General features: G+C 47.0%; 1 protein-coding gene across 1 annotated transcript in view; it reads left to right on the forward strand.

Moving 5' to 3' along the window:
* The first annotated feature begins 4,784 nt into the window (after window positions 1–4,784).
* LOC144120007 (uncharacterized) overlaps window positions 4,785–21,511 on the forward strand; it is a 35,098-nt gene continuing 18,371 nt past the window's right edge. The window contains exon 1 of the mRNA XM_077652494.1: window positions 4,785–4,882. Within this exon, the coding sequence (XP_077508620.1) occupies window positions 4,842–4,882 (41 nt within the window). The 5' untranslated portion in view covers window positions 4,785–4,841. The remainder of the gene's footprint in view (window positions 4,883–21,511) is intronic.

Here is a 21,511-nt window from a genome sequence, read left to right on the forward strand (position 1 = left end):
CGCTCAGCGCTTGTGTTAAAGTAAAGTCTCGGCATGTGTCTGCTTATGCTGGCCACCGGGGTAGACAGGTCTGGCTCCATAAGGATGGTGACGCAATGTCAGGCTGTCGCTAGTGGCAACTGTCAGACTTTACGGGCTTGCGTTGCTTAGGTTTAGATGGGATGGACGGAGTTGAAATCTGCAGTTATTTTTTTGTGTTTCGCGAGGCGCTTAGGTTTTATGAAAAGCTGCTGGAAGCAGCGAATGTGTGTACAAAAATTCTTCTTTCTGGGTCAGTGTTTGCATCATCGAAAGACAATCTGTAGTCGCTTCGTGATACACGCAGGCGCATTGCTACGATTTCATAAGTTCTCTAGTTATTAGTATTTTTCTCACGTTTACTGCAGAGCATTTCATGCTCAGCAGACCTTGGATGGTAATAAACAAGAACATTAATTAATTTAGACAGACGAAAAATAAAACCAATATATAAACCAGCCCTTCTTAGCTCTTAATTTGTTGGCTCACGAGCATAAAGAAGGAATTTGTGGACTCCCTGTAGGATACTGCTGTATTATCGTTTTGCGGCGGCTTTTTTCGCGGGAAGCAACAGTGGCGTTTTTCATTTATTTTTGCAGTGGTCCGAAATAGCTTACTTTTGTAATGAAACACAAGCGTTTATAGTGCCAAGCAGACCCATAAATATCTATGTTGGCAATAGAGGGACGCGTGCTTTCACCTTGATGCCATGTTCTGGCAAGATACCTTGCACAAGGCGCGGAATAGTGCAGGATCAAGAGAATGCTCCCCAATCTGGAAACATCACTCACATTGCACATGAGCGTCTCCAATATTTTCCTACTGGAAAGAGAACGAACGCTCATATTCGCCTCTGAAGTGCGTTGGCTTTCAGAAGTGCATTGGCTTTGCAAAAAGAAAAATTGACAGTAGTTTAGCTTTGGTTAAACCTGGAGTGACGCGATAGCTACAGCTGGCTCATTGGAACTTGGTCACATGACCTTCCACGTGACGAACCACGCGGTCAGCAACGGCGCCGCGCCGCCGGCAGCTGCTCCACACCATCTGACCAACCACGTGACAGCGTGACGGGGCAGCCACGGCGCCGCCACGCTGAAGGCTCGAAATGCTACCGTAATGTAGCTATCGCTACAAAAACCCTAGCTGCAGTCATGAAAGCAGTGACCACACGCTCATGAAGAATGCGAACAGCATTAATGAGCAGTCTGAAATCCTAATGCAAAAAGGTTCACTTAAGTGCTGCAGACAGCGCCCTTCTATATTCAAAATTCTCGCAGCGGCAACTGAATTTTTATTTTATTGAGAGCATCGTAAGGTATTTGCAACTGTAAATATGCGCCTTCTTTCTCCATGCATTCTTTTGACCTTTTCCACTGCCTCAAATAGCATATAAAGAGGCCTATTGAATGAGCAGGGTAACAAGATTATGGTAAGCTTTTTCGCTGACACGCTTCTCTCCAGCGGTTAATTCAAAATATCAAATATGCGCTGTGTTCGATACTGCTAAGGAATAACTGGCTGTGCCTTATGTTTAGAACAGAAGAGATTTTTGTTCTTGATCTACAGGACTTTCCAAATAAATATTGGTAGCCTCCGGTTGATCCGTCCCCCGAGAGAAAGTTATTGAATGGAATGCGACGGAAAACTGAATGTAAACGCTCCGACTGTTTCTTACACATTTGAGGCTGTTTGTAGGCATTAGGCTTACAAGAGCCCTGAATGAGGACGCCCAGATTTATACCTGGGAAACAGGCACCAGCGTTGAGCCACGACTCTTTAACTTTGGCAAACTTGGTGCGCTATTATACTGATCCGCGGCATAAGCGGACAGTGAGACGGAAATCTGCATTAGAAGACCTGTGAGCCCATATATAATCAGCAGACACTACAAATCTGTGAAGATCCATTTATTACGAGTTCTTAGAAGAGCAGATAACTTGTGTTGTGTTAGTAATAGTAGTAAGCGGTTTTTATTAAAATAATAATAAACAGGAAGGACAAGATTTTTGCTAGCGCCGGCATCTGCCAATGATACTGAAGCACCTGAGCTGGGGCAGCGGAAATAAAGAATAGCAGGCAGAATGGAGAAACGAAATGAAAGAGGTGGGGGAACAGAAAGAGAGGATAGGGCAAACGATGAAATAAAACGTGCAGCTTAATGAAAGAAATTTAACAGAGACCGCGATTACTACGACGAAAAATATCTGCCAAAATGATGCATGTTACTAGACAGGACGGAAATATGGAGCATAGATTCTGTATGGGAAACCAGTTGTCGATAGTGCACGTTAAAGTGGAGAAAAAATTAAATGATGAATACACTCATAATCATGTGAGTAATAAGTGTTAGTCCGCCCGAATTTTACAGTTGCAGTAATTTAGAGTGCTGCTAGCAAAAACATGAGATTACTTTATTGCGGTTTTGGATGTTTTCAACGAGTGCTTTATAGTGCAATGTATGTATTTGCATGGGCTATAGAAACATATAGGCAGGCTGATGATGAAGTGTGCTCTTTACAGAAGCATCTCCATAAGGATGGCGTTGGATTGCGGCCTCGTCAGTTTTGCCTGTCTTTTTCCCTCTTTTGGTGTAATGTTTCTGTCTTGCCGGACAGTTCGTCTCAATATGGTGAAGTGGTTGGAAGTTTTGCAGACGACACAGTGCTTTTTGCAATCGACATGTACTGGTTGAGGATTGCTTGTTCTACGATTGTAGCATCTTTTCTCCTGCGGAGTGGGGCATATGTCAACACGGTGTCGTGTTTTCAGGCAGCATCCGCAGACCTGAATCACTGGTCGGAATGATATACACTTGCATTTTATGCCACTGAGGTAGACAAACCTTTGCACTGCTTTGCCCTCAAAAGGTAAATAGCCTAGGCATGCCCCCTTTGTGCCGAAAGGCCTCGCTTGAACGATGTTTATTGTTTGGCGATCTGTTTCCGTGCAGTTCAGCAATTCCCCTTCTGTTGGTACCGGTAAGGCGCCGATTATGAGGCCTTTACATGGGTGTCTGTGAGGCTTCCTGAGCATTCGTTGAATATTCCTTTGCTCCTAGATTTATTGCATTGATGTTCCATATCTGTACAGTGAGGTCCAGATTTGGGGTGCTCAGAACAGCGATGTTGTGCTCCCGCTTGACTCTGACCCTGGCATCGTGAGTTAATTGGCGGCAGAGCTTTATTTTAAAGCAGCAAGTAGTGACCTACCGTAGTTGTGCAGCGTCCCCCTCCGCGTAGACTCATTACTACCTTCTAATCATCATGCGGCAGCCTCTGTAGTTTGACAGGGAGGGCGGGTCGTAATCTTTCCGCAGGTATGTGGGCTTCTGCATCCGATACAGGTTCAAATCGTTTTTCCTTACGTCGATCATCCTTAACCATGGCGTGGCCTTCGGGTAGGCTTCAGTCTTGTGTCGTCCAGTTTGAACACGGGTTGGAGTACGGGTCCTCCAGCTGCATCCCGTGCGGTAGGCTTCCCTCCGTTGTGTGGGTGGTAGAGACTCCGGGCGTGGCGTCCTGGGTTTCATGTCGGAAAGTTCTTGGCCTCCCTCCTTTGCCGTAGGCATCGAGCACGACCTGCTGTTGCTGGCTGGGAAGGCAGCGGCGTCGGCCATATGATGCGTTGACGTGGAACGCCGCTCCGCTGTGCTCCGCCGAGACAGCGTTAGGCTTAGCGCGGCTACTGCGCCTCGGAGGACATCGTAAGCCGCTTGTGAAAAAAAAAGCGCACTCACAGGCCAAAAATTCATCGTAGAGACTCCTTTGGTGTTCATGAAGGCTTGAGAAAAGAATTTCGGGCACTATGATGAATAACTGGGAGAATAAAGCAGGAAGTTCTCACAGCCCATGTGAAGCACATCCGCACCTCTGGGCACCCTCGCGTTCAATCAAGGCAAGGGATATAGGAGGGATTGAGAGAAGAAAGGAATATGTGCCGTATTGGAGGGCTCCGGAATAATTCCGACCATCTGGGGATCTCTAACTTGCGCTAAAATCGCACAGCACACGTGTGCCTTTGCGTTTTGTCTCCATCGAAACGCGGCCACCGCGGTCGGGTCCGTTATTTGAGTGTGGATTTTGGCCGATTCCGACGATATCCTACCCTTTCCAAAATTTTGGATGGCAAACTTTGGTGTCGCTAATTATGAACTTGGCTTCCGTTCCTACGCAAGCAATTGGTATCGCAACTTCCTCCGCAGTCCTTAAGTTGCGGCCTCGGATGGCTGCCGCGGACACCGACGCCCTTCGGCCATCGCCTGTCGAGTCTACCACCGCAGCCGTTCTGCCATTCACCGCATCTACATAGACATATTCCGCTGTAGAGTTTCGGCTAGTCTGGCCCTTCTTTCTATGTCAAAATCTGGGTGCATGTTTCTAAGGAGGAGAGACTGCCAAGGTGTTCCTGCTTTCCCTGATTTAGACTTTGGTTTCAGTCCATCTGTCTGGCTTGAGTCCCACCTTTGCAAAGGTCACCCTGCCCGTCTCGGTCATACTTCTTCTCTCTAACTGGGAGACTCGCATTGCCTCCGCCAATTCTTCCCATGTTGAACGAAAACAACGTTCACATGTAAGTCACCGCTCGTTCGTAGCCGTGTCTCTCACTCTGTCCTAACTCTCTCGTGATCTCTTCGCTTTCCTTTACAGATCTAGCTCTAGCATTCGCGCACCATTCCTTTAGATCCCTTTCAATGACTACAACGACCTGGCGGCGGAAAGAAAAATGAATGTGAATTAGCTCAGTTAATCGAGGATATACAAAGCGAAAGCTGTCGGCGTTCATTGTGTTCATTGGCGTTGGCGTTGACAACGTTCTAGACGCCGATGGTTTTGATGAAAAGAAGCGCGCATAACTGGCTCCCTGGGTAAGTGGACGTCATAATCGCGATTCGAGGTACGTGGCAGAAGTGACAGAGAGATGTGGGCAGCCTGAATTAGCGCTGACAACATTGTGGCAGACACGCGGCACTGCAGCAATAAGCCGCAGTGTTCACTGGGGTGACCAACCTCTCGCGATCAACCGTTAACTCCCACCTGCCCGGATGGCAAGGTGGGCGCGCTGCCTACCCAAGCAGCAAAGGTAACTGACCCAACATTGGAAGAGGATGCTTTCGCACTGGTCGTTTGTAGGGCCAGCCTTTGCCAATACATTTCCAATGTTGGGTCAATTACCTTTACTGCATGGCATATATCCAGTGTGCGGAACGCAATCAAAGCAGGTTTTTAAGGCGAAGGTCTTTTGTGGCTCATGAGTGGCGTGTAGTAGGCGAAAGTTTGTGGACGGAAGTTGTCCACATGAACTGTCAATCATAAGCTTGGTGGTAGATCAAACAAAAATGTAAAAGTTGATTATGCAACATATCTGTTGTGAAAAAAGGAACAAATTGAAAACAAAAAGTAAAAGATAACTAAACAAAGATAAAAACTAGGAAAACAAACATTCAGAGCAAGAAGAATGAAATTTACAGAAAATAAACGAAGTTGGCAGTGGCTTAGCTCTGCTATGCCAGGATATACGCCACGGGCGGTACGTTTCCTTGGCTGAGCTTGTTGTCAGTGTGTTTAGCAATGAGAGAAATTGGGTATACACATCTTTTATTCATTTTGCTCGACAGAGACAAAGACTGCCCGATGATCAGTGAAGTAGCATGCAGCGGTCTCAATTTTGTCGATACAGTATTTCGATTTGGTAGTGACTCTTTGGTATACAAGGTCTATAGTAGTTCCGCATTGTGTGGTCTGAACGTGTGGGTCCGAAGCTAAATTAAAGTAAAACTTTTCTTTCATACACTGACCAAGAGTGTCCTGCTTCCTGTTGAAATCACCCAAACTGACATGCAACTGTGAAGCCGTGACGTAGGTTGGTATACATGTGGCAACCGCATCAATCGTCTGCTTGACAGATGCTCCCGTTGCCACGTAGACTCCTTGGATTATAAAGCAGCTGTTAGGTCCGGGCACTCTTCCACATTTTCCTGTGTGTCCGGAAGGACGGCCTCGTCGTGGACTTTCGTAGCCTCCCCTCGTCTATACAAATGCCATAGTGCTGGTATTGAGGCGATTCTCTGAGCACTTCCACCCACGGAGCAAGCATTTCTCGCGACACGATGTTAGACAAGTAGAATGTCATAGCGAACATGCGCATTTTAATGTTAACCACAACTGACTCGTCTTCGATACTTCGTGGCAACTGCCTCAACGTTTCGTCCGTGTAATCGGAACATTGACACCAGGTCCCTTTATGCCAAACTGGCCGTTACGCCAGCTCATTAGACGTCGGATTTCAACAAAGGGAATGCGAGGAGAAAGCAAACGTTCGGCCACCCCGTTCAAAACTGGCAAAGCAGGCCGTATGGACGGATACCGATACCCATGGCTTACACTGTAGACTGGAATTTTCTGCTTGACCAGAAAGCCCTTGCACGTTCCCCAAACACTCGCCACACTCTCATCCGACCATTCTGGAAATGCCAAACGCAAAGTGTCATACATTGCATTACTCACTGGTGTCAAGTCCTTTTCGTGCCACAGCCTGTAGCACACACTATACATGTGTCTAAACGGATTGTTCACAATGTCTGCTTCAAATGCCCGGGTCACAGTTGCGCTTTCGGAAACTCGAATGGTGTGATGAGTCACACGACGGGCCTTCTCATCCTCTTCAGTTGGTTCCCGTTGACTGACGCCTTCCATAGGCTCCATCTCTGCAGCTATTCGGCGTCTATTAGTTCCCGCAGTTTGGCGTCTCCGTTGAGCAATGCATTCCTCTTTATGTTCGGGCATCTCCGCTGCTCTCTTCGCCTTCTGACGCTCATTCTCTCTTTGTTGAGTAGCCAACTGTCAGTCGACAACCTAACGATCGCAAGAGTTAATGTTATATTGTCCATACCGCCGTTTAGCAGCGGCTGGAATCTCCTTCTGTGCAGCCATATCAAGCGTTGCGATATAGCCGCCAATTAATCTCCGCCTTTTATACGCAATGTTGCGCATGCGACGACGCGTGGTTCGGGTGATAGAGTGGTGTGGGGCGAGGCGGTGGTGACAAACGCTGCGCAGCTGTGGGGTCTCTATGGTAACAATAGTACCGGCGCATGCGCACAACTGCTCATCCGCGTGACGTCACATTCAGCTTCGACGGTGGAGCAGGCACGCGGCCGCGGCGAGGGCGGCGACGAAGCGCGCGGCGCACCAACTGCTCCTCTCTGGTTGCCATGGTAACGGCGCATGCGCTCAACTGTCCTCTCCCATGTACCGCGAAATTGTCGACTGATACTCAAGTGTAGCTCCTGCTACATCAAAAGAATATGTCAAGTGAAGCAACAAAGAGAACAGGGAAATGCTTTCGCATTTGCTGTCATAAGCAGACAAGTGCAATCCTGCAGTTTCTGCAGCTAGGCACCAACGCTAGCTATACTCAGTTTCAAACATCATGTGCAACGCTGCCAAAGCTAGCGCTCTTTTTTGCGCTGCCTGCATCCGCGACACAAAAATAGTGCGTTGCTTGTGGTGAGCGAAAAATAACATATGCTTTGCCGGCAGCCTTCGTAGATAATACATTTGTCATCAGCGTGACAAAAAAACGCTCTTATTGCAAGCGAATCGATCGAGATCTGTGATTTTGTATTTTGGGTTTGTCGTCTTTTTCTATTACACGTTTTCGCTGTCCCCGCTACCCTGGCTGCCGTATTTACTTTTCCGGCTCCCTTTTACTTTTTAAAAAGTGGCGTCTTGCACAGCGGCCGCGGCCACCTCTCCTGTACGCATTTTCTCGAAGTTTCGTACACCCAAGCTGTCAAGGCACGCCAAGAAAGTAATTGCAATTGTGTACTCCCGTACCATGACCCGTTTCCCGGAGAAGTCTTCGAAAAGCACTGAGTGCTGCGAGCGAGGCTACCGGAGTATCTCCCCGTACCGTTGCCAAAGTCAAGGCTGAGCGTCGGTATGGGCCTTCGGCGTCTCCGAAGAAAAGACCTCGCGACGCGAAGATTTCAAGCTCGCTAACAGTCAAGAATGATAGCTTCTCAGTCCATGCCATCCGTCTGAAAATGCACAGCATGTACGCTAAGAGGGAAGTCGCAACACTGGACAGTGTGCTAAAGGCTGTCAAATAGGACGACGACCTGCCGAACTTCAAGGAAACAACGTTGTGGAGGTTGATGAAGTACGTCGGATTCTCATTTGAAAAAAGAAAACGGAACCTTGTGCTGATCGAGCGAAGTTACATCATTGCCTGGCGGCGCAGGTACCTGCGGGCGATCAAAGAATTCCGAAGAAAGGGCAGGTACAAGCCGTTCCTTGCTTATTTTCTTACGCAGCACGTTTAGACTGGCTTCATATACAGCTTGATGTTAGCGTTGCAACCTCGTATTCGTAACAGTGCGTGTTGCTTCAGAATAACCCATTTAAAAGAAATTGTTTAGGCAACGTTGCTGCTGCCGACCTTTTCGTAGAGGTGACGTTTCACAGCCAGTTTTCCTCTACATTTGGCTGGGGCACGTGTCTGCACGGGTCAGATTTAATCGCTAAATCCCAATTGGCGCGGCAAACAAACACAACAAAACTGCCAAAAATGTCGTAGCATTGCAATGGGTGGTGCCATCTCGTCGCCACCGCAGGAGCGAATGAACACCCACTGTACGCTGCCCGTTGCTCCGGTGTGGCGAGTTACTGGCGCTATTGCTGCGAACGTTAGCAAATTTTGTTAGCAGTCGCCGCAAGGGAAGAGAGTTCAAATGTTGCCGAATTAGTCAAGTATCCTATGCAAACATACAGTGAATATAAACTGGCTACCAAATGCTGCCTGGCCGAGAAATATAAGCCCTAACAAGGGAGCAATAAAGCCGAAAAAATTCTTTTTATCGATTGTATTTTAAGCGGCTGTTTGTGAGACAGTGGTCAGCAGTGTGTTTGAGTGCGTTGCCTGCTTACATGCTTCAGTGTGTTTGTTTACTTAGAAGCATTAACTCGTGCGCTCGGTTGCTTAGCATTTACAGGTTTATCATCTACCTATATGAAACCTGGGTCAAAGCAGGGCATACAAAAGAATACGTGTGGCAGGACAAGACCATGAAGTCATCTCAGGATGCCTTCTTGAAAGGTTTAACAACGGGATTGTCTGCGCCTTCGGGCAAAGGGGCCCGTTTGATCCTTGTACAGAGTCGATCGCACTTGTCTAGAGTGCTCGAAAGGTGCCATTCGAGGGACATAAAGCGGAATTCTAAAGAAGGTATTGACTTTCACTGATAATGGTTGCGCTGGAGAGAAGAAGAATAGACACGTGAACCACACAGGCACCTGCGCCTTACCGCTGCGAAAACAGCTGCGAAAAGATTTCACTTCATTTGCTTCGCAGCACACCGCCCGAGCACTCGAAACTGTTATCGACTCTGTACATGCTGGGTACAGTGCAACAGGTTTCGTGCAAGAAGCCGCTGACTTCTTCAGGGCAAGAAAGGAACTTGTTTTACTTCCAATGAATCTGTAATACACAAGCTACTGAGAAAAGAGAGATGGCTCATCAGCATGCTGTGATGACCTTTGCGCGTGTGTGAGTGGAAAGGAGAAAATATGTGTGCATGTGGGTGTGTGTCTACCGAGGAAAGAGAGAGGACTCATCGGCATGCTGTGATCACTCATGTGTGTGCATGTGTGTAAAAGCGCATGCTCATTAGCATCAAATTGTATCAGGCAGTAGCTTGTTTAGGTGTTGAAGTGGATGTAAAGGACGTGGTGGTGGGGGCGGAGGAGGAGGTGTTTGTGTTGGTCGTGGTTTGGGGGGGGGGGGGGGGGGGGGTTGTGCGTGGTCGTGTTAATAGTGTCTGTATAGAAGTACAATTTTTAAGGTAGTGTAAATAGTGCTTTTTCTAGTTAGAATATGAATAATGTTACACGTTATCAATGTGTGCAGTTTTGGGGAGATTCAGTGGAGAAAAATACAGTGGAGCCTAATCAAGCGTTGTGTCTATTATTCGAAATATATCTGAAAATCTGAGAGCAAATTCGATTCGTTTAAAATAATTTTGAACATGTAATTTTTAATTCATACGACTAATTGAAGAAGAATTTATTCAATTTGCAGTCCAAAAATTTCGAACACTCAAACACCCCTAAGAATGGGCCTCATTTGTGTGTGAGGGTTGGGAAAGGTATGTATGGGTGTCTGATCTACATGTCCAGAAAAGGGATTCCTGGTTTGGTGTTGTCTTGCGTTACTGTCAATCTCTGGTCGTTTTGACATGTTATGTAATGCTGCAGTGCCAGTGTTGAGGTAGCCAGTACTGTGTTTTGTCATTAATCTTTCGGGGTGTGAATGATTTCAAGCTGGCTCTTCCTCAGTTCAGTGTGAATTTGCTTGTTTCAAGTCATGTCTTTGTTAGTACATGTCCCAGGAATTTGATTTTGTTCACTGAAAATGCACTGCTTTTTGAATCCTGTCCAAACATTGATCAGGTTCGCGTTTTATGAAATAATGTTGTTGTATGGCTTGCGCATTTTTTTTATATTTTAGAGCGCTTGACTGAATGTGTGTTGGTGTACCTCCACTGCACGTGTCATTTCATTTGTATGCTTTGTGATCCATGCCTTGCTGTTTCCAGAATAAACCATTTCTCGCAAACATTCGGGGTCAACATTCTTTTTTGTCTTGTCTCATTTATTGTTTGCTCTTTCGAAATATTTGTTCATAGCGTTGTACAACTTTTACTGCATTCTTACTTGGCGCTCCCACAGCTGGGAACACTTTTTTCCTGGCTGCATGAAAATCGTGCCTGGGCAGCTTCCGCTCTTCTAGGAGAGCAGGAAAATCGAGACAAGCTGACTTGCCTATGTATTGCCTTCATATGCATTTGTGCACGACAACAAATCTATAACTCTTGAGGCAGTACTATTTTCTGTCACTGTGTGAATCAAAACTATATTCTAAATTTAACGCTTTACACAGGAAAACAGGCCATATTGGGGTGTTGTGTGTATAAATAGTTTCACCCATCAGTTTAAATATGCTGCTCTTCTGCCGCATATCGTAGCCAAGTTATAGAGCTCTCTTTTCAATGACAAAAGAAAACGCGCTTTGCTTAACAACGAAAAATATCTTAAGAAAAACAAAAGAATTGCAGATATGCACCTGAATGTTGCATAGATACAGTCATAAAAGAGGCGATTAAGATGTCTAGAATATGTTTTCTGCGCTCATGTATGATAAACCTCATTTCTAAATTAAAAGAAATCTTCATTCTGAACTTTATGATCACTAAAAAATGATTGCTTTCGCCAAGTCCTTTAGGCTACTCTGCAGCACAGTGCCAAAGTCGGTCCCACACTCTTTTTGCGAAAACTGCATCGCCGCTAACCCGGTTGCACGGAACTATGGCATAACATGCCAGGTACCTTAAGAGAGGCCCACAAAGGAGTGGGTTCCTCGGCAACGGCCAGAAAAGGAAGTTGCAGACGGCCACTTGTAATCGGGCCACGGCGGAACACTCACCACAGTGCTAATTAATTAACCCGACGAAAGAACGTGATCTTTTTACACAAATCTCTCGCTTGCATCTAAGTCACAATGCTGCAGTATCGGGAAGGAAACCATGACTGCTGACCAAAAGCCGTTGCGAGCTCATTGACAACGGATTTCGGACTGCTCACATTAACGCGCTATGCATCAAATGAACAGATGCATGCAGTTCATTTCAGAACGCGGCATAATATCAAGCGATTCTGAACAAAACGAGATTTCTCCTTCAAGTCACGCGAAATGCCACTTGCGATAAAAAAAAGTGCGAAAAAAAGTTCCACCATGCGGATCTGAACCTACGTAACCCCAGTTGCATGTCGATTCTCCGCAGCGACGCGTTAGAGCACACGGCCACAGAACAGAGCGCAGTGATACAACCTTAATTTATTTTTGTTCCGGACTACTTCCGTAGCCTTCACAGCATCGCACTTGATGTTTAAAAAGGGGTATACATGATAGCGAGATTAAGGTGGCCACTGACACAGGGAGCCAGCTGTGCGCCTTTTGTTTTCGTGAAAATGAACGGCCTCTACAACGTTGTCAACGCCAAATGAACCCAATGTATATCGGCGGGTCACTTGCTTTGTTTGGTTTTAAAGCAAATGCTTTACTACACCAGCCAGCGAGCCATTTCGGCTCACCGTGCCGTATGCCGTATGTCGTAATCCGTATGTCGTATGCCGTGGCCGACCTTGAGTCGCCGTTGCCTAGCAACGCCGCAGCCGCGCTCCAGCAGATGGCGCCGCCGTCGACGCCGCTTCCGTCGCCGCTCGCTCGACCAGATGTGCTCCGCGGGGGTAGAGGGAGAGGAGGCGTCGCCTCTCGGTGGGTATATATATATATATATATATATATATATATATATATATATATATATATATATATATATATATATATATATATATGCGCTTCGCCTCAGTATATTGTAGTCGATATGGAGAGCGCGAAAGAGGCACAACAACGACAGAAAGAAGCGAGGAAGAGAGAACGCGCTCAAGAGACGCAAAAAGAACTTGCCGCACGACTCGAGCAGCGTCGTAACGAAGATGCAGCTAGCAGAAGTCGTGCCATGTCCCGGTGTGACTCCAACTGCGGAAGAAATCTGTTTGAGATCTTGAGAGTGTCGGAATGAGACGCTGTGTAGACAACGTGCCGATGAAACGAAGTTTTCGCAATTCAACCAGAGTTGACCACAGCTAAACCACAGCCAATTTTTTTAGGAAAGGAAATGGCGCAGTAACTATCTCACATAGCTCAGTAGACACCCGAGCCCCCACCGTAAGGGAAGGGATAAAGGATGGAGGGAATGAAGAAAGGAAGGCACAGAAATAATAATAATAATATTATTAATAATTGGTTTCTGGGGAAAGGAAATGGCGCAATATCTGTCTCATATATCGTTGGACACGTGAACCGCGCCGTAAGGGAAGGGATAAAGGAGGGAGTGAAAGAAGAGAGGAAGAAGGAGGTGCTGTAGTGGAGGGCTCCGGAATAATTTCGACCACCTGGGGATCATTAACGTGCACTGACATCGCACAGCACACGGGCGCCTTAGCGTTTTTCCTCCATAAAAACGCAGCCGCCGCGGTCGGGTTCGAACCCGGGAACTCCGGATAAGTAGTCGAGCACCCTAACCACCCAGAAAATTGAAAATTGGATTTTGAGGAAACGCACTTTGCGGCGCAGCGGTAAGACACCTGTGGCTCGGTGCTAGTGGCTCATATTAAGTGGTGACTACCGAAGCTTGCCCGAAATGCTCCGCTGAGTAGGTTAGCTTAGCTTTCGCTACAAAACGCGAGGGGCAGATTTCCTAGAAGAAGTAGGTGCATGCGATGAGTGTGCAGTAAGCCAAGAATGCAGCCGGAAAGCGAGCCTCTGGCAGGTGTCTCATAGGTGGCTTGCGGCGACGGAGGCCCCGAATACGCGCAGCCCAAGCTCACCGGCAACCGCGACATCACATCGGCTCCACAGCGAGCATCTGCAGCGCTGCAGCTTTCATTGCGACCGGACTGTGTCAGTCCAAATTCTTTGTCCGCATGGCTCGATTTCTTTATCTTCTCTAGTTCTTTTTGTATTGCCTTGTTCCATCGTGTAAAATTGTGCATCTTTTTTCTCGATTGCACCGCCATTACTCGTGTGTTAATTTAACTATACGCTGCATGTAAATCTTAAGTCATTTACTTTTCCTTGCCTTGTCTTTTGTAAAGCACATTGTTGCTTTTAAGCTCTGTGCGTGATAGTGTTTTACTGCCACTTGAATCAGTTTAGTGATATTAGTGCGCCTGCACTAAATGCTTCGTGAGCAAAAAATCTGTCCTGTTTGCGCTTGACGCCCCCACCTGCCAGCTTTAGCCTGCAGTGCGCTAGAACTACGTGGGGAACTTGAGAAAAGGCAATTACATGTACAGGTGAAGCCTGGCGGTGCACTGGTGAAGGAGAGAAAAGATGATTCGCGGCCGCTGCAGCCGCGGGAAAAGGACAAAACCTGCGCACGCCAGCGACAGCAAAGTTCTATAGTGGGTAGCGCGCCTTCCTCACCCTAGTGGAAAGATGCTAATTTTTTGGGGTTCAATGTCCCAAAGTGACTCAGGCTATGGGGGACGCCATAGTGGAGGCCTCCACATAATTTTGACCACCTGGCGTTCTTCAACGTGCACTGACATCGCACAGTAGACAGCCCTGTACAAGTTCGCCTCTGTCAAAATTCTACCACAGCAGCCGGGATCGAACCCATGTCTTTCCGGTCAGCAGCCGAACGCCATAACGACTACACCACCGCGGCGGCGGCAAATCGGTTTCGCAGCAGCTTTGGCCAAATGGAAAGGCAGAAAGCTCGTCACGCTAGCTGGGGCTTAGACTGCTTGTAGCAGCGTTAAAAGTGTCCTGGCGAAGAGGCCACACATACGGCGCTGGAGTACCTGCGTCGCGTTTAGTTTAACGAAGCTGGGGGTTAGCTTTTTGTTATCCACTCTGTCGTCTACGCCGCACGCCTTCGGTCAGAGGCTAATCAGGCGTGACCCCTGGTTGCAGACAACTTTCTCTTCTTCTACTGTGGGGCGTAGCAGGTAGTCGTTCCGCCCTTTCAAAACTAAAGAATTGTGCAGTGGCGGGTTGCTCGGCAAAATAATAATTGAAAATTATATTCTAGTGGTAGCCGTGAAAGTTTCCTGACTGAATTCTTAACGGGGCTATCCTCTGAACGGCTACTTCGGGCGTCATGCCAAGAATTTTTCCGCGTTTTTCAAGACTTCGATTCTCCATGACTACGGCGCGACGAACGGAACATAGAAGAAGTAAACACTCAGGGACACAACACAGCCCTGGCTCCTGACAACACGATCAGCTCTGTGTTGTGTCCCTGAGTGTGTCCTTCTATATCCCATTTGCTGCGCTGTAGTGATGAAATATCGTCAGCAACTCGCCCAACAACTTACCTTGTCGAGTCCCGATCGTTTTTTCACAGTTCGTTTTAGGCGCTGCCGGAAGTATTTGTCTGACCCGGCTCCTACCAGTGTTCGGCTACGCTATGCGACCGTAGTCCGAAAGTTATTTCTCGGCGCCATTCCTAGTCGAAATTATTCCGGAGCCCTCCACTATGGCACCTCTTCCTTTCTTCTTTCAATCCCTCCTTTATCCGTTCGCTTACGGCACGGTTCAGGTGTCTGCCGAGATGTGAGACAAATACTGCACCATTTCCTTTCTCCAACAACCAATTTTCAATTTTTTCGACACTCCTAACCACGGAGAACTTCGGAGAGTCGGAAGCAAATTTAACGAACAACAGTCTCCTTCTAGTGGACTCAGTAACAGCGGCATATATCTGAAATGAGAAAAAATTACTAATGTTAATGGTTCTCATTGTGACGGCGAGAATGAGGGAAGGCCGAAGGAGTTAGGGTGACGACAAGGGAGTGTTACAGAATTTTCAAAGAAACGAGTGTGATGGAGTATTAATGAATTAAGGGTGCGGGAAAACGGATCTGAGGACATTTTCTCATTGCTGGTTTTGGCACGAACGAGATGAGATATTGTTTGTGTGGGCGTGAGACGCTAGCAACAGCCGACTTAGAGATTTTGGTCGATAAAGCCGATTTAACCACGCTGGTGGATACTGGCGCCGATTTTCTGTACTCAGTGGAAAATTTGCGGCGGCACTGAAAAAGGTCACAACCGCTTGGAACGGCCCACAGATACGTAATGCAGGGGGCAATTTGATCACACCAGCGGGAACATGCACGTCGCGGGTAACCGGGCAAGGTCAAACATTTCTGGCAACGTTCGTAGTGCTAGCCGAGTGCTCTCGGGACGTTATGCTCGGCATGGAATTTCTGACTGGAAACGGTGCCGTCATTGATCTGCAATCGCAGTCCGTGAAGTTCTCGACCGAGAAGGCTATATCCGTCGATAGTGCTCTCTCAGCGGCGCTGCACATTCTAGACGAACACGTGACCGTGCCTCCACGTTCCAGTGTAATGGTATCCGTCGGCTCAAAGAAAATAAGGCAAATTGAGGGTGTAGTGGAAAGCAAGCAAGTTGCTTCTGGGCAGAGGACTTTCCGTCGCCAGGGCGGTTGTCTTCCTCGAAAATAGCAAGGTGAACGTTCTTGTCACAAATTTCACCAACGAACACCAGCACCTTAACAAGGGGACAACTGTGGTATATATTGACGCTCTTAGTGAAACTAGGTGTATGCACAGTTTAACGACTGCTTCAACGACTGAGCCTGATATACCTCCTGGTGTTCAGTACGACATTAACCCAACCCTGCCGCTCGAGCAGCGCAACAAAGTGCGCGAACTGCTCAATCGCTACCGTGGTGCCTTCACGTTGTCGTCACGCGTCGGGCGGACTCATCTTGCGAAACATGGCATAATTACTGATGAAAATTGTCCACCACTCCAGCAGTCACCTTATCGAGTGTCCACTAAAGAATGTGAGGCTCTCAGCACACAAGTGAAAGAAATGCTCACCAACGACGTTATTCGACCTTCGAGGAGCCCGTGGGCGGCACCTGTCGTGCTTGTGAAGAAGTACGGCACCTTACGATTCTGTGTTGACTACCGTCGGTTAAACAACATCACTAAAAAGGATGTGTACCCGCTACCCAGAATTGACGATGCCTTGGATCGCTTATGCAACACCAGATATTTCTCCTCCATGGACCAGAAGGCTAGATATTGGCAAATTGAGGTAGACGAGAGGGACCGCGAAAAGACAGCATTCATTACTCAAGACGGCCTGTACGAGTTCCAGGTGATGCCATTTGGTCTTTGTTCGGCACCCGCGACATTCCAAAGGCTCATGGATAGCGTTCTTGCGGCTTTGAAGTGGAAAACTTCTCTGGTCTACCTGGATGACGTCATCGTTTTTGCCCCGTCTTTCGAGGAGCACCTGCGTCGCCTCGAGGAAGTATTGCAGGCCATAACATCATCAGGCCTTACTCTAAAAGCTGGAAAATGCCATTTTTCATTCGAAGAGTTAAAGTTTTTAGGCCATGTCGTGAACTACGAACGAGTCCTTCCAGATCCCGAGAAAACATCCGCCATTGCCAATTTTCAACCGCCGCGTGATCAGAAGGAAGTTCGTCGATTCCTCAGACTATGCGCGTATTACCGCCGCTTCGTGGAGAATTTCTCTAACATTGCCTCACCCCTTACTGATCTGACAAAGGCGCATGTGCCGTTCAGGTGGGAACCACCACAGCAGATGGCTTTTCAAGAGCTTCAACGCCGCCTGCAGTCACCCCCTGTGCTGGCGCACTTTGATGAACTTGCAGACACCAGCGTCCACACCGATGCAAACAACGCTGGTTTGGACGCTGTCCTAGTTCAAGTTCGGCGGGACCAACCACGTGTCATCGCCTATGTGAGCCGCGCACTATCGAAGACAGAAGCCAACTACTCTGCCACTGAAAAAGAATGCCTCGCCATTGTGTTGGCAGTTTCGAAGTTCAGATCATACCTTTATGGCCGCGCTTTCAAAGTAGTGACCGATCATCACGCACTATGCTGGCTTACCAACCTCATTCATTTACAAATCCGGTCACACACACGCAGACGCTGACTGCTTATCTCGTGCTCCCGTGCAGGCAGCTCCGGACGACGCTGCTGATGACGATGAAGTCTTCTTGAATGCAATATGAGGTCAACAACAACAACAACATGCCAACGATTTCGCCGCGCACCAACCCGCCGAGCCCGACCTCCACGACATCATTTGTTATCTTGAAGGTACCAGCAGGAGGGTTTCTAAAGCCTTCAGGCGAGCTATGTCGTCTCTCTTCATACGAAACGGTGTTCTCTTCAAGGAGAATTTCGCCGCGAACAGTAGGCAATACTTGCTGGTCGGCCCTGTGAACCAACACGACAAAATTCACGCCTGCCATGACGAACCAGCCTCCAGCTACCTCGGTGTTACTAGAACACAAGTTAGGATTCAGGGCAAGTACTACTGGCCTCGCCTGGGCCCTGACGTTGCGCAATACGTCCGCACTTGCCGGGATTGCCAGCGTCGCAAAGTTCCGCCCGTGAAGCCAGCCGGATTCCTCAAGCCAATTGAGCCGCCTTCGCAAGTGTTTCAACAAGTCGGAATGGACTTGCTCGGGCCCTTTCCTACATCAGACTTAGGAAAAAGGCGGATAATAGTAGCCACTGATTATCTCACACGTTATGCGGAGACAGCATATCTTCAAAGTAGAACCGCCAACGAAGTAGCCCAGTTCTTTGTTACTCAAATCGTCTTACGTCATGGTGCTCCACAAGTTTTAATTACGGACAAAGGGGCTGCCTTTACCTCTGAGCTCCTGCACCATATTCTCTTTTTCAGTCACACCAGTAACCGTCGAACGACTTCTTGTCATCCCCAAACTAACGGACTGAGTGAACGTATAAACAAGACGCTTGCGGACATGCTTCCAGTGTACGTGGACGTGGAACATAAAACCTCGGACGACGTCCTACCCTACGTCACGTTCGCATACAATACAGCAGTGCAAAAAACAGCCAACATGACACCATTTGGCCTAGTTTATGGACGTCAGGTCAAGACAACACTCGATGCCATGCTGCCTCATGTCGACGATCATCCAAATGACGACGTTGCGTCTTTCTTACAACGCGCCGAAGCTGCCCGCCAACTCGCACGGGTTCGAATTCAGGACCAACAAAGCCAGGACGCACATCGCTACAACCTACGGAGGCGGCATGTGGAATACCACCCAGGTGACCTTGTCTGGGTTCGGTCATCTATCCGACGACGCGGACTGAGTGAAAAGCTCTTGCGACGCTACTTCTGTCCTTACCAAATTGTACGTCGCCTTGGAGCCCTCAATTATGAAGTCGTCCCTCATGAGACTCAACAATCTCGACGCCACCACCGGCCCGAGTTGGTCCACTTGGTTCGCCTGAAGCCTTACTACGCATGGACACCACCCTAGCTCTTCTCCAGACCCCCTGCTTTCTTTTCAGCATCGCGTCGACGCTAAGGCGCCCGTGTGCTGTGCTATGTCAGTGCACGCTAAAGATCCCCAGGTGGTCGAAATTATTTCGAAGCCCTCCACTACGGCACCTCTTCTTCCTTTCTTCTTTCACTCCCTCCTTTATCTCTTCTCTTACGGCGCGGTTCAGGTGTTCAACGATATATGAGACAGATACTGCGCCATTTCCTTTCCCCAAAAATCAATTAGAATTAGATTAGAGGAAGCGCTCTCGTCCAAGGCTACGGCGCTACTGACTCTCGGTCGCTTAAAGCCGTTGCTGACTCTCCGCCAACGCCAACGTGACAATAAGTCAGCTCTCTGTTCGTCAATCAAACCAAGATGGTGCTACAAATTATTCATCTGCTTTTTTCATCATAAAACTTCAATGATTTCTTAGGTGTATGTTTGCTTGAGCTTTTAAATGCCACGTGCGTCTCAAAACTCAACCGTGCACAGCTTGCACCATGTGCAGCAATTTTGGACTAAAATTTTGAAAATTGAAAAACTGTTAGATTCTTTTACGGTAATAGTGAAGGTAATGATATATTCTTCTTATATATAGCAAAATCTTTCTGTTAGAGTGTTTCTATCGGTCGTATCTATCAGTGAAGTCTCCCATCGAAAATCAATGGCGAACGCTTTTGACAATAGAAAATCTTGCAATAGCAATAGTGCAATCTTTTTCTCGGCACTAAAGTTTGTTCTGTACTCCAAATTAATAATTGCAAAATTCTTGATATTCAACATTTTCAGAATTTTTGCTACATTTATGCGGGATTCGTCCTTTGATCGTTTATTGGGTTTAAAGTCCCAAAGGCACTCAAAATATGGGTAATGCCGATTCTAATTTTGAATCAATAAGGCGCGATAACCTTTTTCGGCCAGTAAGAGCTGCCAGGCTTGGTTTAGTCCATCTTTAGTTCTATGATGCTCAACCACATCTCAACAGCTGGTGAAGCACTTCACCTTTTAAACAGATCCTCCGCACACGCCCTTTTCAAGCGTCGCCGTGACAGCGTTCATCCTTTTGCATGTCACCTTTTGGAGCGTCTGGGCGTTTCGCCTTTTTGTTCATGCCGTCTGGCTCCCTATCAGCATCTGACGTATTTCCACTCGCGTTCAGCTCTCTCGCATTTGCTCCTGTATTAGAAAAAAAGCAAATAAACCAATAAATAAGGAGACCTCCTTTAGAGGCTAATGACATTTTAAAGTGTGGTAACCTCGGTACGTAGGTCTCTGTGTTGTCGACATTTCAAAAAAACCCTAAGAACACTGCCCTCGCTGTGAAACGCTAGCTTGCTGCTTGGCCCTAAAGGTTATACGCGAGAAAAGACTTTCTTTCCGTAAAGATCATGAACATTTCTCTTCGGAAAACATGGCACCTTTTCGCTGATTTTCGCAACTTTTACGCAAGGAATGGTCGTGTTTAGTTACATGCACGAGCGCAATTAAGCGTAGATGCGCTCTAGTTTTGAGTTAACCGCATAGGTAACATAAGCTGCGCTAAGGTGATGAAAGAAGGCTATAATAAATCTAATATTATTTCTTCATGTAAAACCTTTCCAATGCATACGTCATATACGGGGGGTAAAAACCAGTCATTCTGTGCGGTTAAGAAACACGCGGTGAAAATACGTGTAGCCCGTTTTTCTCTTCGCATAGTAATAGAGTTCTACCTTCTCAACCACAACCACATCATCTTCTTTTAAAGTGGTTCAGACCTTTATTTTCAACCACATAGTAAGTAATCTTCGGACAGTTGGTTTAGATGTACAATCGTGTTAACCACTGTCCCGTATTGTCTTCAGCGAAAACTAATATGTTTGGAACATACTTCTGAATATTTAGAATGTATTTTAAACATATTTTGTAGTGATGAATGCGCTAAAAATATCCCGGAAATAGGTTCCTGCAATTTTATGATTGATATTCGAAATATATCCTTAAAATTTTACAAAAATACGTCACTTAAAGCATGCTTCCAGCAAGTTTTAATACGAGAAAAAATATGGATGCGGTTTTAGCATCTAGTTAATGTATTTAAGGTGTACTTTTGCAAATATGAAATTAATTCGGGCAGTCCCGTTAAACATACTTGAAGCACGATTTTATCTCCCGTGGAACAATCTAGTGCTCGAAATCGCGTTTCGAGAAATGGGCATTGCATGTTGGCAAGGTGTTGAAAATGTACTTTTGCAAATACGACATTCTTCCAAACTACACTTCAATTCTTACGTACGAGCTGTCCGCGTAAAAGATGTATTTGCCGCACACTTCAAGTTGCCGCTGAACAGTTAGTGCTCGAAATCGCGTTTCGGGAAATGACGTATTGGTAATGCATTTAATGTGTAGTTTCGTAAATGCTAAATTAATTCGTGCTTAGTGTACTTCAATTCTTACAAATGGGTAGTCCGCGTCAGCATATTTGCAGCACAGTTAAAGCTGCCGGAGAACAACCTAGGGCTAGAAATCACGTTTCCGGGAGGGGTGAAAACTCTCCCTTTTCGT

This window comes from Amblyomma americanum, chromosome 2 (assembly GCF_052857255.1).
Source record: "Amblyomma americanum isolate KBUSLIRL-KWMA chromosome 2, ASM5285725v1, whole genome shotgun sequence".
In the NCBI taxonomy this organism is placed as follows: Eukaryota; Metazoa; Arthropoda; class Arachnida; order Ixodida; family Ixodidae; genus Amblyomma; species Amblyomma americanum.